The sequence below is a fragment of the Nannobrachium achirus genome (genome assembly GCF_963921795.1).
Source record: "Nannobrachium achirus genome assembly, chromosome: 15".
NCBI classification, from domain to species: Eukaryota; Metazoa; Chordata; class Actinopteri; order Myctophiformes; family Myctophidae; genus Nannobrachium; species Nannobrachium achirus.
The window spans coordinates 21,768,749-21,784,535 of record NC_137822.1 but is presented as its reverse complement, the minus strand read 5'-3'; the positions used below and the strand labels follow the sequence as shown (position 1 = coordinate 21,784,535).

The 15,787-nt window shown below is 39.5% G+C and overlaps 1 protein-coding gene across 1 annotated transcript; it reads left to right on the top strand.

Moving 5' to 3' along the window:
• The first annotated feature begins 517 nt into the window (after positions 1-517).
• On the top strand, positions 518-15,510 carry lman1 (lectin, mannose-binding, 1). The gene is made up of 13 exons (XM_080742500.1): positions 518-755; positions 3,496-3,650; positions 4,679-4,786; positions 6,322-6,383; positions 6,707-6,806; positions 8,658-8,781; positions 9,208-9,266; positions 9,446-9,578; positions 9,992-10,179; positions 11,016-11,092; positions 12,256-12,418; positions 12,819-12,943; positions 14,982-15,510. The coding sequence occupies exons 1-13, from the start codon at positions 530-532 to the stop codon at positions 15,016-15,018; spliced, it is 1,557 nt and encodes a 518-aa protein (XP_080598626.1). The 5' UTR covers positions 518-529; the 3' UTR covers positions 15,019-15,510.
• Positions 15,511-15,787: the final 277 nt, after the last annotated feature.

Sequence of the window (15,787 nt, the reverse complement as noted above, 5' to 3'; positions counted from 1 at the left end):
ACAAGACAAGACATATTTTGCCCTAGTTGAATTCGGGAGCAAAATGTAACATTGACTGCCTGTCTGGCTGGCACAGAAACTGTGGTCTGCATTCAGACCATAGAGTTATAATAAGTATTCAAACCCCTCTCAGCTGACAGGCAGCTCTACTGTCGTGTGCACACATCTTCAGTTCAGGCAAACTACAGCAACCTAACCTTGCATCACCCAAGCTTTCCGCAGTACATGTGGAAAGCCCTATGAAAAAGCCTGGTTTCCATTTACTGCTCGGTGCTCACATCCGGTCTAAAATGCCGCCTACTGTATCCGGTAACGTGCGCAACAAAATACACACACGCACAGGACGTTTCCGCATCAGTACTAGAACCGGATATGCAACAGTTTCTAAGTGAATTGATCCATGTCTCCACTGTCATCCACACCGTGTCAAACTAAAACTGTCGTCCAATGAGAAAGCGCCCTGTTGGCCCTACAGGCATCCCGTCATGCGCGACCATTCAGCGCTACGTCAGCAGTGATACACCGAAACATGGCGGTGTCCATAGGAGAGCGCCAGGCTGCAAACCCGTGTATATGGCTATTGACTTTATCCACAGTGTTAATATTTCATTGTCATGCAGATGACATTGTCACCGCGGGTGCCTCGACGGCGGGGGACGAAGTGCCTCACCGCCGGTTTGAATACAAATACAGCTTCAAAGGACCGCACCTGTCCCAGGCTGACGGCAGCATTCCCTTTTGGATACACACTGGAAGTAAGTTGACTGACATCATGTTGTCACAATGGACAGCAGCTGTCGTAACGTAGAGTAGGCTATACCGCTATATGATAGGAAATATAGCTTAATTTATGACGTGCATTACTGTCATTGACCATCACCATGGGGTATCGTTAACTTTAAACTGAAGTAGCCTAGTAGGTCTCTCCATGAGCTTTCCAGAAGTTGCCTTGTTGATGCATTGCCAGCTGCTCTGAATGGTGCTCAGATAGGTAATTACCCTATGGTAATTACAGAGAAGAGAACTGCTGGCATATACACTAATTACTGTAAGATTGTATTTAGATGAGTAACAAAGAGATAGCCTGCAGGTATCGTATTCTGAATGAACTGTATCTACAGTATCTGGGATGCATGCTATAACTTGTTTTGGCAGTTAGCCATTCCTGTGGAAATATCAGTGCTTTTAGAAATTAGAAAGATGCAATTGGAAATTGCAAGTGTGGTCTTGCAAATGAATTCACTTATAAATGCATGGCCATATATGGAGATCTCTGTGTCAGTCCATGTCCCGTTTGCCCATGTATGGAGATCCCTTATGTCATCAATATTAAGCCCATATCTTGGAATGCCCATATATGGACATGACTGTGTCAGTCTCATGTGGTCTATGATGTCAGACATCTATGATGTCATCTCCATATTTGGGAAAAGTAAAAATTTGTATTAAAGTCAATGGAGAAAAGTAATTCACAAATACATTATATAAATTAAACTAGGCTACATAACATATCTATCTATATAACATATTCCAAATGGTCAAGGATGTCCACAATAAGGCACAATTACAACACCAGAGGCAGCTCCACAGATCACGTCCAACCCAGATTTGGCACAAATGCGTTCTCCTGCTATGCCGCTAAAATGTGGAACGACCTACCAAAGGCCTTAAAGGAGGGTAAACCCCTACCTTCCTTTAAAAGTAACGGCACTGAAAAGCCACTTAGAGGCGGATGCTACTCGAAACTGGTAAATGAAAACAATCCTTCCTTGCCCATCCTTTCTATTGTAAATACCATTTATTTTGCATTGTGTTTTACGACTGTTTTTCTGATGATATCTTGTGCATAGTACTGTATTCTAGTACTGTATTCTATCTGTCTGTCATTCAATGATGTGAGTTAAAAGCAACGCAGGCATTGACACTAAAGGTTGCCCACCTGCCCCTGGCAGGTAAATGAAACTTCCAGGCTGGTGGAGTTTGCTTTCAGGTTGCCTGACCGGGCAAGTACTTGACCGTCTATCCACAACTTTCCAACATCCCATTGTGCATTGCGCAGAATGTGCAGGCAGCTTCTGGCGCCGCAGCCGAGAGTGATCTACAAGCTCACAACGGTTGCATCTGCGACGCGACGTGAGCTTGTATGTCTGCTGTTAACCGGAAGTGTCCCGCAAATAATGCTACAGTAAATTCTTGCGGAAACAGGTGGATAAACACAACAAAATCTGTCTAAAGACCTGAATCTGGCCAGAGTGATACAAATATAACCCATAGTCATATTCATAGCTATGTTAATATTTGGCATACATAGCTCCAGAAAGTAAAACATTATTTTTTTAACTGAACGGTAATTCAAATTCTATTTATCATTTTATAATGGATGATTTACTTTTCGGGCAAGTGGGCCATGACCTTTGGGCAAGTAGAACATGACCTGTACTTGCCCGACGGGCAAGTGCCTCTGAGACCTTAGTGTCAACCCCTGCAACCACACTAATAATTCATAAATCGGTGTAACTGGCAGGTGATACAACTGCAAATTCTGTGCACCCTGATTCTGTGTTAAATGTTATCAGGTGGTTAGGTCAGCCTCATGCAGACCTAAGCAGAATTGCTTTTCACTGGCCATAGGTTAAAATTCCAAGATTGTCATTATATTGATTTCCTGTTAAATACTGCTTTTTCTCAGTCACTACTATTTAAATCGGGACTGAGCATTGGTTCGACCTCCTGTTGGTCCGACCAGGTTAACATTCACCAGGTTAGCATTCACCAGTGTCGGCAGGTTAGTATTCACCAGCGTCGGCAGGTTAGCATTTCACCAGGTTAGCATTCACCAGCGTTAGTTTTAAGGTTAGGGTTAAGGTTAGGTTTACTTTAGGTGGTCGGAGAATTAGGTGGTCGGAAAAATTACATGGCACCATTTAAACTATCCTATAAAAGGCTGGTAACCAGGCAGAGACCTTGCATGCTTAACAGACTAGCTTTATGAAGACTGGTACTACAGTGTAAGCCATTGACCAGAATTCTAGTGGGCTACTTAATAGCAAATGTAACTCAAAATTCTGAAAGTAGACTGATTTTAAATTAATGATTGACATTTCATGGAGACTGACTAAACATTCTTCTGTGACTGTGTTGATTTTGACTTTACTGACACATTTGACTGACACATTTGACAACCTTATACTTAAAAAAGAACGTTGGTAGTGGAAATAGCTGATCCACAAGCTCACAACGCATCGCATCAGGACGCGTTCTGAGCTCGTAGATCTGCTATTTCCACTATTTTTGAAAATGTTTGAAAATATTTTTTCAACATTATTATTATGACGATTATGACAAAATAATAGCGATTAAGTTCAAGTTCATTTATTTGTTTGTCCCCGAAGGGCGATTTGGTATACAGCAAAACATAAAAGCAGACATTATGACGATTATGTCATAATTGTGACAGGCCTAAATGTGAGTACTTTTTTCCACCTCTGCTCCCAGATGCCATTCCCAGTGCAGACCAGGTGCGCATCACACCTTCCCTCAGGAGTCAGAAGGGCTCCGTGTGGACAAAAAACCCTGTCAGCTTTGAACACTGGGAGGCTGAGGTGACCTTCCGTGTGTCTGGCAGAGGCAGAATGGGAGCGGATGGTCTGGTAAGTGGATTCCTGCAGAGAAGTTAGGCCTGGGACGTGTCTGTGTCACGTTATCTTTACCACTTTAACCATCATTTTATGCTTTGGCTATTCAAAAATATTAGATATACAAGCTCATAGCGCGGCAGCAAGTGCTGCGCTGTGACCTTGTATATCTGATATTTTATGAGCTTTTATTTGTCGAGCTGCATATCCGGTACCATTTAAACCCTCTATAATTGGTAAAACGGACCTGGAAATAACATTCTTGATACAGTCTTTTTTTCTCCACTCTCAACCAAATCTCTTTGCTAAAAATAGCCAATCTATAAGCTCACAATGTCTCGTGTTGCGACTCTATGTGAGCTTGTAGATCTGCTATTTTTGGGATAATTCTCCGTCCCAGGATAATGTTTGGGATATTTTGATTATAGCGATAATATCGTAAATCGCCATTTCTTTGGTCACAATAATCGTGACATGACATTTTCATATCGTCCCGTGACTCCGTCCCTAGTGACAAATTAAATACTGATACTACAGATAATGTCTGGTGACATCTAAATTCAATAAAGGGGCTTAGTTCAGTTTTAGTTAATTTCAGTGGTATAATATTTTTTTGTGGTATAATACATACATCTCATAGGTAATACAAAGACAACTAATCTATAAAGAAAAAATAACCACATATCTGACCAAAAGGGTATAGGCTGAAGCCATAGCTTATTACACCTACCTTTTTACAAAACAAAGATAAGATGAAAAATAGTCAAGTTTCATAAATAGTAGTAGCCCACTTGTTCTCTATTTTGTCCTTGACATTGTTTGTGATTTTGACATAATAATAGGAAGATAAGGTACTGGGCCAATCTCTGTCTGTACACAGACATCTTGTTGATACAACTATATTACTGATGTGTGTTGGCAGGAATAAAGCAATGCCTCTTGATATAATGGTCAAAAGTCACCGATTCCATCGGTGATTAAGCACATACAACACCCATAAATCTATCTAGCAGTTAACGCTCATTTGTATTCTTATCTAACAGGGTGTTTGGTTCACAACTGTACAAGGCCTTGATGGTCCAGTCTACGGAGCTGCTGACAATTGGAATGGACTGGGAATCTTCTTTGACTCCTTTGACAATGATGGGAAGGTTTGTCTACTCCATTTATCAAGATTTTGCGATTGTTTTAAGTTGAATTAAGTTGTAGAGCTCTGGTGGCACGGTTGTGCAGTCGGTAGCGCTGTCGCCCCACAGCTAGAAGGTCCTGGGTGGGGGCGTGTTCTCTCCTCCGTGTCATCATTGCCCATACCCTAGGTGGGGTTGGTGAAAGGGCCTTTCTGTGCAGACTCAGAGTTTGCATGTTCTCCCCTTGGTGTCCCCTAGCCTAGGGTAGGTACCCTAACAAAAACATGAAAGGACAATGCGGCGCGATAATACGGTTGCAGAGACCGTCGCAGCGGTTTGAGTTGCCCTGTGTAGGTCGGTGCATGTCGTCTCATTGCGTCGCAAGTGATTCTACATGTTCAATCGCAAGCAAAACGTTGCAGAAGCTATCAAACATTTAACCAATCGAGTGCATACAGCTACCGATGGGAACAATGCGCACAGATGTAAACAACCAAACAATGGCAGAGTTTGGATGAAACTTTGCCATGTTTATAGATACTCTCTCATACAGTACGAACACTTGAAAATGCTCCGGGGAATCAGGGGGGGGAGTCGGGACATAGTCCGGTGTTGACCGTTCACATATGTAGCATGCAACAGTAGAATGTTCGAACGGCGTGAGGCAGATCATGTGAGAAATCAAATGCACTTCCTTCCACAGACTGTTTGACATGCTGTCTCCCATACAAAACAAAACAAATTAGGCCTTCCATAGTAGGCCTAATGTATGTCAACAAGCTACGCTACAACCTACTTTTCATGAAAACGAGCTGTCCGTCCGCCAAGCAAGAATAACATTGGTCTTTATGTACAGACAAGTGCATGTGTAGCTCGCGGCCCGGCCTCATAGTCTACAATTACTAAAGAGACGTTCATGTTTTGTGTCACCGAGCCATTTCATGGAAATTCAATCGGTGAATATTTGCGAGTCAAACACTAATAAAAATTCTGAATGGATTTCAGTGAACTATTGTATCTATCGTCAAACACCCCAGGAGGAGGGGAGGCTCCACTCGTCGACAATAGATGCGCCATCAACACGCCCACACGTTGAATCTGAATTCATTGAGTCGTAATATTGTGTTCATACATACATACAGCCCCAAGTCTGGAAAATGTCCATGATACATTGCATGTCTGAAAGTGGATTAAAACACCAGTTTAAAGAGCTACTCCAACAAAGCAGAATAATGCCAAACATTGAGAAACTTGCATTTCTCTCTCTCTCTCTCTCTCTCTCTCTCTCTCTCTCTCTCTCTCTCTCTCTCTCTCTCTCTCTTCTCTCTTACGCTATGGAAACGGTAAACTATCTCTGCTCCTCGTGTCTGTCAGCGTCTGTCACTGTCCAGTTTATTTGAATTTATACATCCAATTATGGCAAAAAAAGAAAGAAAACGGCTCACTTTACTTTAATTAACTCAGGGGGAAAACAAACATTTGTTGACTATTGCATGACATGTGCGTGTATGTAATGATATGAATTCAAATTAACTTTTGTTTTCTCCACTTATTTCCAGAAAAATAACCCAGCTATAATTGTTGTTGGAAACAATGGCCAACTTGTTTATGATCACCCAAAGTAAGTAAACATTTACTTGTTTGACTCTTGACATCATAGCCAACTCTCAAGTTTAACAATTTAAAGCAGATTAGGAAATGTTTATTATAATTTGGTTGGAGGGTAAATAATCCTCTACCTCTACTAATCTCCCTTGAGCCATTGAAGCATTAAATCGCCTTTCTCTGTCATTCCAGTGTGCAAAATTATATTAAATGTTATTCATTCATTTCATAAGCCCACCTGAAGATTGTAGCAGTCTTAAGTGGATATTTAGTATGTGTATAGTTGCAAATACTGATTGTCCTGTTGTTGTTTTTTTTTTTTTTTTTTTTACATTTCAGCGATGGCACAACACAAGCTCTGGGAACATGCTTAAGAGACTTCCGAAACAAACCGTACCCTGTCAGAGCCAAAATCACATACTACAAAAAGACCTTGACGGTAGGAGAATCTGAGCCTTAGATTTGTTTTTGTCTTACATTTAAGCTTGATTTTGATAGTAGAGCTTTGATCATTGTTCAACAGTGCTGTGCACCTAAAAAGTTCACAATGTGACGCATTCAGGGGGCCAGTTGTCTGGATTTAAAATGAAGCAAACACGGAACTAAAAGTTCCTATGATTGGCTGCTAGTTGTGCTGTTCTGGTACCAGAAGCAACATGTTCTCATAGGATTCCTTTAATTTCCCCTGAACTTTTACATTTGATTTTCTTACCTTAGTAAACATTGTCATAAATACTTTATGGTTACTGTCGCTAGTTTAAAGTTTCAATCACAATGATATACGTTTTGTGAAAATATGGTCCAATTTATGTTATATTTGATGTTAAAGCAGGGTATGCTGTTGGAGGGGCTTGTGATCATAGGCTTGTGATGATTCTTCTTTGTGTGCTTCCCTGCTATTGGCTGCCAACTTGACCGTTGGCAGCCAATAGCATTCGAGATGGTACCATTTCTACCAATGAACATTGATTTCTACAATGATGGCGGCACCCGTACAAGGGTCATCTTCGCAGCATAGAAACCAATGGCTTCTCGCCGTTCATATTTTTTACAGTCTATGGTCGCATTGTGAGCTTGTGGGTCTTTTGACACCGTCATACAACCAAGTATACATTTAGTTTAGCTTCCACTAAAAGGAAAACAATCTCAAAACAATCTTGAAAACTAATGTCTGGATTGTCATGGAATTTGCTATGCTCCTTCATGCAGGATGATCCCTGCTGATTTTGGAGACCCCACACAAGTGGAACTTGAATTTGATTTGTTCAATTGATTTGTGATATGCATTTAGAGGTACGATTTGGCACTCAAGTATGGTGATAGTATCATATCTGAAGGTTCCTGCAATAAATAACGTTTATCCAAAGCTTTACAAAGATCGTGCCAATGTAAAGTTTCTATCCAAAGAGCGTATTGCCTAGCCGACACTCAGCCTGAATTGACATTTCGTTTCACTCCTGACACTCAGCCTGAATTGACATTTCGTTTCACTCCATTATTCAGTCTGAACGTGCTTTCATCCGCAGCCGTTTCTGGGATGGGTGTTGCCAAAGAGGCAGTCTTTTGCGATTGGTTCACCACCTGACCAATCACAACAGTAGCAATGACGTAGTGTTGTTATGTGGCTGGCTAGTGGCTAGGCTAGCCTGTTGCTTGCTACTTGTTAACCAAAGAAACAGGCAGAATAGGAGCGCTACAAACTAGTAATCAAACACAGCAAAACATGTCTGCTACTGATGTTTCAAAGGGAGATCGATACGATCGCATGTTACCACGGCGGGCGACGCAATGTTTATGTTTGGGAATGCGCGGTACGGTCCGGCGGCGCCGCGGGACCGCACATGAGTTCTGGGAAAACCCCACCCACGCTGCTCACAAGCCCAGCAGACGTCATCGAGTTGAAGCGACGCCGATTCGCCGGACAGATTTCCAATGATGAGTGCTCAATGAGAGCACTCCCTGACCCGTATCGCCGAAACATAAATTTAAAGGGGTGTGGCTAACGATTCAGGTCTGGAACCAGGCAACGTATTGCCCCAAAATAAGATCAAACGCTACTCATAGTTATATTATTAGTTGTTAAGTGGCCATGGTATAAGTAAGATAATCAACTTCGAGCTATGCTGATATGAAAAGATAATCTCTGCGGAAGCAAACCCACTGCAGTGCATTTAGCATTTTTTCTTCTTTTAGTTTTATAACCGCACAGCTCGTCATGTATTATTCCTTACATAAACAATAGTGATCAGCTTTGGTTTGAACTGCTGCATGATCCACTCTGGCTATTCAGGTGATGATCAACAATGGCTTTACCCCAGACAGAGAAGACTATGAGTTCTGCACAAAGGTAGAGAACATGATCATTCCCTTGGAGGGCTTCTTTGGCATTTCAGCAGCCACGGGTGGTTTAGCAGGTATGTATCTGTCTTTAAAACCTTCCATACTTTATATCTATATACTTTTGAAAATGTGTGTCCAACTCTTTTTAACCACTTAAACACTCTACTTCCCCCAGAGCTCTCTATACTATTGCCCCCTCCTATTATTTTTGCTTTCCCGAACATAACCAATCTACAATCTCATAACAAGCTTGTAGATCTGCTATTTGCATTGAATGTTCACCCCATAATAGGGATACAAGGGTTCAAGTGGTTAAATTATCTACAGTATAGATGGGCTGTACTAGATGTATAATAATATATTACTTATTCTATAACATGACAGATGTCACAATAAATATTATTATGTAATCCAGACATTGAAACTCCAATATAAATGCATTGTACTGAATGCATTCATTTGTATGGTACATTTAATATAAGCATTACTTTTTCCATCAGATGACCATGATGTCCTGTCATTCTTATTATTCAGACTAACGGAGCCAGGCCAGGAACTGGTAACTATATTTTACTACCACTCTCTAATCCTTTTACCATTATGAAAATGTGATTGAACTTGTTGTGAGATATACTCTTTTCCTCTAGTGTGTCTGTCTTTCTGTCTTTATGAGCTTTTGCACAATATAGCCTAGGGCCTCTAGTGAGTTCAGAGTGGTTGTTTTGTCTTCCATTGAAGCCCCCATCTGAATCAGAGATGCCAAAAGAAGAGAAGGATAAGTACCAGGAGGAATTTGAGAATTTCCAGCAAGAGCTCGACAAAAAGAAGGAGGAGTTCCAGAAAGAGCACCCAGACGTTCAGGGAGAACCAGGTTCGTTTTCCCTACGTTAAAAGCAAATTGTGTTGTTGTCGGATGGAAATCTTGTATGTCCAAAGCCGTTTGTTTTGTATTTATCATTTTAAAAAACATTTTAAACTAGTGAAAATGGCCAATCTACAAGCACACAACGCCTCGCATCGCAAGGCGTTGTGTGCTTGCAGAGCGGCTATTTTCGCTAATTTTGTGCGTATGATGGAGCAGGGCTTTACTTTACGTAAAAGCATGCAAATTTGAAACTTGGAGATGCAACAGTGACGTTTTGCGGAAATAATACTTTATATAAAAATATTCAGCACCTGCCTTGAACCATGTCCAGATCTTACTGTGTGTAACGATGATAACTGTCACACTGGTTTCAGACAAGCAAGTTGTTTCTTGCTAATGGTTATTATTTACTACTTCAGTTGAAGACCTTTACGAGACCGTGAATGACCGGGAGATTCGCCAGGTGTTTGAGGGCCAGAATCGGATCCATTTGGAGATCAAACAGCTCCACCGTCAGCTCGCTATGATCTTGGACGAACAGCGCCGATACGTCTCAGTGATCACAGACGAAATTGGCAAGAAGGCTTCACAGACTGAGTCAGGACAGGTAGGGCAAACAGAATGACTACGTAACTTTATACTTCAACCATGTGTAATGTTAAATAATATAAAATCGGTTGTGGCTTCTGAACTGGTTATTCAATTCAAGCTCCAGATCTGTGAATTTGAGGTCACACAATGTCAGTTGCTAACCACCCAACCAGATGTTGACCACCACAAATCCGTACTTAAATTTAAAGGACAACTTAGTTTTTTTACAACAAGGGTTCATATTTTAGATTGTAATAGAGAAAAGAAAAAAACATAGTGTTAAAATATTTTCATTTGCTGCTTTCTATCGTTTTAGCGATTTTAATTACTTTGATTTCAGTGGTTGGGGGCATGCATGCAAGTGGCTAAATATGTATTTTTGGACACAATAAGCCCATTCCCAAGATGTACCACAATCCTTCATGGGCAGATGTGATTATGGGGGCGACTGTAAATAGAATTAAAGACATTGACGCCTTATTGTGTCTAAAAATACCTATTTAGTCACTTTTCTCTAATTACAATCTAAAATATGAACCCTTATTGTAAAAAAAACAAATTTGTTATAGGTTCTACCTGAAGTTAGCTCGCACTGCATCATGAGTATGAACCTGCTGGTTCAGGAGCCACTGCCTATATATTTTTAAGGAATAACATTATGATTGCTATATATGCTTGCCAAATATTTAGCAAAGCACATTTTACTTATGTTTGCCAAACAACAATGTTGGGACCAAGACCTGATGCTTAATTTTACTTTAGTTGGTCTATTATTGATAAGTTGCTCAAACAAAAGAACGTTCATTTCTACATTATTCCTATTCAGACCCTTTGTTGTTCATATCATTTTAGCCGGAGGCTGGGAGTCAACAGTTAAACTCAGTAATTTCCACCCAGCACGAGGTCCTTAAAAACCTGAATGAGCTAAGGTAAGTAACACATGCAATTGTTATTGTTGCTGTTTTGTTATGCTGTGTTTTTGCCACAAGAATGAAAACGGATCAATATTCCAGAAAAACAAGTTGCTGTTAAATCCCTGAAATCATATTTAATCTCACAAGAGCACACAGGTGTCTTCAAAGTCATAATCCAGCTAAAGTAACAACCCCACCCCGCACACACAAACTATCTGTTTTTGCCACAGCAATGAAAACGATCAATGCTATTCCAGAAAAACAAGTTTAATACCTCAAATCATATTTAATCTCAATACCACACAGGTGTCTTCCAAAGTCATAACACACACACACAAGCCTTTGTTCAAGCCTATTCCGAATAGCATTGATTGCTTTCGGTATATAGAGCTACAGTACTTATCATTTTATGAATGATAGGGCTTCTTCTTGGCCTTTCTAATTTGTTGTATCCAAGGAGGAACATCTGCCACTGCCACTGGGTCACTGTGTACTACATTAAGATTATATCCAGGGTTTTATAAATGCCCACTTACTTTCCTCAGGGGATTTCTTTCCTCTCAAAGGACACATTATATTTTGTTTGCCATTTAGCCCCTAATCATGTGACAAGAGACACCTTAACCTTATCAGATTTCTAGCCTTTAAATACATCTTTCATACGCAGGCAAAACATTCTCTGATTGCTTTTTGCCACACTGCAACACTGTGCTTTAAGAGGACAGTCAGTAATAATACTTTTTAGATGTTTTGATACTTCAAAAATGTCATCCAGCATGGATCTCTTTTTGGACTTTGCTGTTTATGTTTATTGACAAGTAACTATGAAGTGAACTTAACAACCTGATTTGAGATATAACTTTCTATATGAGCATGTTGCTTATAGTTTGACTTAAAAGAAAACAAATATAAGTCCTCTCCCTTAGAGATAGGGTCAGAAGTTTATTTGTGAACTTTATTTAATTTACTTATTCAAACTTTTATTTTTTTAAATTGAGAATCTGCAGGCTTACATTGTGATGTGCTGTGAGCTTGTATATCTGCTATTTCTGAAAAAGGTAAAAGTCAAATAATGGCTCATTTATCAGCCACAGCTCTACTGTGTTTTTATGACATCCATTATTCCCTGGCTTCGCTTTGTGGGTCTGACAGCCATATCACTGTGTTTATGTCCACAGAACCTCCTTCCATGATTCATTGAAGCAGATCAGTTCGGTTCAACAACAAGGTACTGCTGGGGGATTGGGAACATATGAGACCATTCAACACTTCAATGACATTAAGGAGCACCTTCATCTGGTCAAGAAGGATGTGGAGCACCTGGCCATTCGTAGCAACCCGGTAAGAGTTTAATCCTAGTTTGATATTAGTTTAAAGCACACATGCCTCCATCCAAGAAACTTTGGTTTACAATGGCCAGAGGTTTAGGCAGTTGTACATATATTTTAACCAGTTGTACATCATTTGGTGGAAAGGAAAAAAAATCATGTTTCTGCAACATACCCCTGCAACGTTATTGCCAGTTATAGCCAATCAGAATGGAATATGAAAAATTGGTTCAACATTTTGTACGTTTATCACATGAATAATGACAATGTACAGCGATTTGTGTGAATTTTGGGAAAAGATCTATAGGAGTAGTAGAAAAAACATTTGTGAATGTGAATGATGAATGAATGAAGTGGAACAAAAGATTTCTTTCTGTCATCTTAGTTTGAATTCTCTTATGTTTGACATGTAGAACCCCGGTGAGAAAGTTCTGAAGTGTCCAGAGTTTCCTCCGATGCCGTCCTGTTTGTCCACCGTCCACTTTGTCGTCTTCGTGGTCATCCAGTCTGTCCTGTTCTTCTGCTACGTCATGTACAAGTAAGACATGCTTCTTTGTCACCTACTATACCATTCTGAGTCCAGTGGTGGAAAAAGCACTCGCATGTTTTACATGTAAAACATGTGCAGAATTGCAGTATCAATACTGTAATGCAGAAATACTCTGTTACAAGTAAGTACAGAATTCAAAGTTTACTCGAGTAACAGTACAAAAGTATTGGTATCAAAATGGTTTTAAGTACCAAAAGTAGAAAGTACTCATTATGCAGAATGTCCCGTTTCAATTTTCAAATGTTTAACATATGGTTTGCTATACAAATCTTTAGAAAATAGCAGAGCTACAATCTCACAGTGCATCACGATTGCGAGCTTGTAGATCGGCTATTTTCAAATGGCTGAAATTGTTACTGAAGCATCATTCTTGAAGTATTCGGTTATATGGGGAAATGTTTTCTTCTTTTTTTTGTGAGAAATCGAGATCTGAAAGTTTTCAAACTATCAGCCATAGCCTCTGCCTGCGGCCCCATATTGCGAAATGGCTTTGTAAAAAACGAAAATAGCAGATTGTATAATATTTACAAAAACAAATCTGAGAATTATGACATGCACAAAATAGGGACTCCTAGTTTAAAGTGACTTTGAAAACCTGTGTCTTACTGTAGATGGTTGTATACACGTTTGACAAGTTCTTCAACAGCAGACAAACATTCTCATTGATATGGAATCCATGTTAAAGGTTAGGGAGGAGATACAATATTTGCTCTGTCTCACATGGAAGGCAGCTGCCTGATAAGTCACTGTCCTTCAAAGTTAACTTTATTTCTTGTACCTGAAAATGTATCCGATAAAGTAGTGAAGTCAGTGTCACAACCTCCCCATTAAATAAAGCATAAATCTCTCAATGTAATAAAATGCAATTCCCCTTTCTGGTTGTGCTTTACATCAGTGGTTTTCAAAAAAATACCAGAACGCTCGCCTCAAAACAATGTCGCCTTGGGTGTAATGCCGGCGAACCCTGAGCGATCTTTACCTAATGGTATTCCCAAATGCACTGTAACCTCAGTGAACTATGCCTAAAGCTAACCTTATTCCTAACCTTAAACTCAGTAAAATTATGCCTAACCCTAAAGTTATTTTAACCTTATCCCCGGTAAAACAAATTCAATAATACAAGAACCGCCCCACCGAGTGGTCGGCGAAAGAAAACAAAAAAAAATAAAAAAATGAGGGCACGTGTTTTAAGGCAAGCATTCGAGTTACCTTTCAAAGTAGGGGATGGGGCCTCCTGGTGGGCCGTCAGGGGAAACCATGAGGAGCCAATTGGTTCAAATTCAACTAAGATAAGATTATTGTGCCAACATGGTGTCCCTATTTTAGTAATCATGTTATATATTTAAAAAAATTCAAAAATGTTGAAAATAGTGAAAATAGCCTAAAAGTTTTTCTTGTAGTTCTTTTAAAGGACCAGTTCACTTCTGGGACAACCAGATCTTATTTTATTGTTGTTTGGGGACACAATCCTGAGTTATTTTTTTGCAATACACACAACTGGTGTCGTCACAACTGGTCATATGATGCATTTTGCTAAATGCATCATATGACCAGCTGTAGCATGCTGAAATACTAAAATATCTAAAAACACAGATTGAACACAAAAAATTACTCAGGATTGTGTTGATCGTGTCCCAAACAACAATAAAATAAGAACTGGTTGTCCCAGAGGTGAACTGGTCCTTTAAGCCATTTCACAGTAGCAGTCAGAGGCTACGGTGGAAAACGCTGCTGTATATCACAGGATATCGCTACGATCCCACTTACTTTGTGAAATCAATTTAAAGATTCAAGTCCAGGACTTTCACTGTTTTGTGTCCATGGATGTGATTATTTGCCACACTCTGTTTTGGCTCCACGTCGAGGCAGGATATATGTCATTTAAAATTACATTTAAAATGCCTATTTTGGTATACTATGCATCTCCTTTGACCATACTGAAATCAAAATAATGTAATTAACTATCTGACTGTTTGTTTTCAGGTTTTTAATGCCTCTTTCTAATTATGACTATTTTGTTTTGTAGAAGTCAACAAGAAGCAGCAGCAAAGAAGTTCTTTTGATGACGCATTTAAGATTTATGTGTAAATGAGGAAGTGTCCATTGGTGATTTTTTTTTCTTTTTTTTTTCTTCTTTTTTTTTTCAAAATTGTAAATTATTGAAAAACAGTTGTTTGAGAATTTTTAATTTGATCTGTTATACAGGGTTGTATGAATGCGTGTACAATGTGTGCGGAATTTCATTCAATATTCCCAACATGATGTAATATGTTCCTTGCAGTATTTTGTCATAACTTTGGAAGGTGTTATTCTTTGAGCTATGGCTACAGCACTATTCCATAAAATGCACCACTCTTGTCTATTTACATAGTATGAAGAAAAGAAACCTGTGGTTTGAAATGTGCAATTTTATTAATGCCGAACTATGTAGATGACAACTCAGAGCTGATCTCTGGTGTGAGTGAGAGAGTGTCTTGATTGAATGATTGAAATATGACAGAATTGAACATGTTCTTTTTTTTGTTCAAGCAATTTACATAAACAGAGAGGATGAATTGGGTTGTTGTGTAATCATTTACTTGCCGTGCAAAGCTTAAAGTCATACTGTGTAACTTTCTTTTTTAGATCAGTTGTTTAGTTGTTTTTTAGATAATCTTGAACTTGTATCACAATAACAAAATGACGCAGGCTCTTGGAAGATGTGTTTTTGTACCAAAAAAGTATTTGTTTTGCTTTACAAAATATTCACTGCTCTACACCACAACTTGCCTCTGTGGTTTTGTTTCGAACAGACTTTCTGGAATCACAGTACAAACAGACCATAGACAGACG

Bases quoted from the DNA above. Each gene is read 5' to 3' on its own strand.
- lman1 (XM_080742500.1), top strand. From the start codon at position 530: ATGGCGGTGTCCATAGGAGAGCGCCAGGCTGCAAACCCGTGTATATGG. The intron at 3,651-4,678 runs GTAAGTGGATTC...CTTATCTAACAG, and splicing joins GAATGGGAGCGGATGGTCTG to GGTGTTTGGTTCACAACTGT. The intron at 6,384-6,706 runs GTAAGTAAACAT...TTTACATTTCAG, and splicing joins CTTGTTTATGATCACCCAAA to CGATGGCACAACACAAGCTC.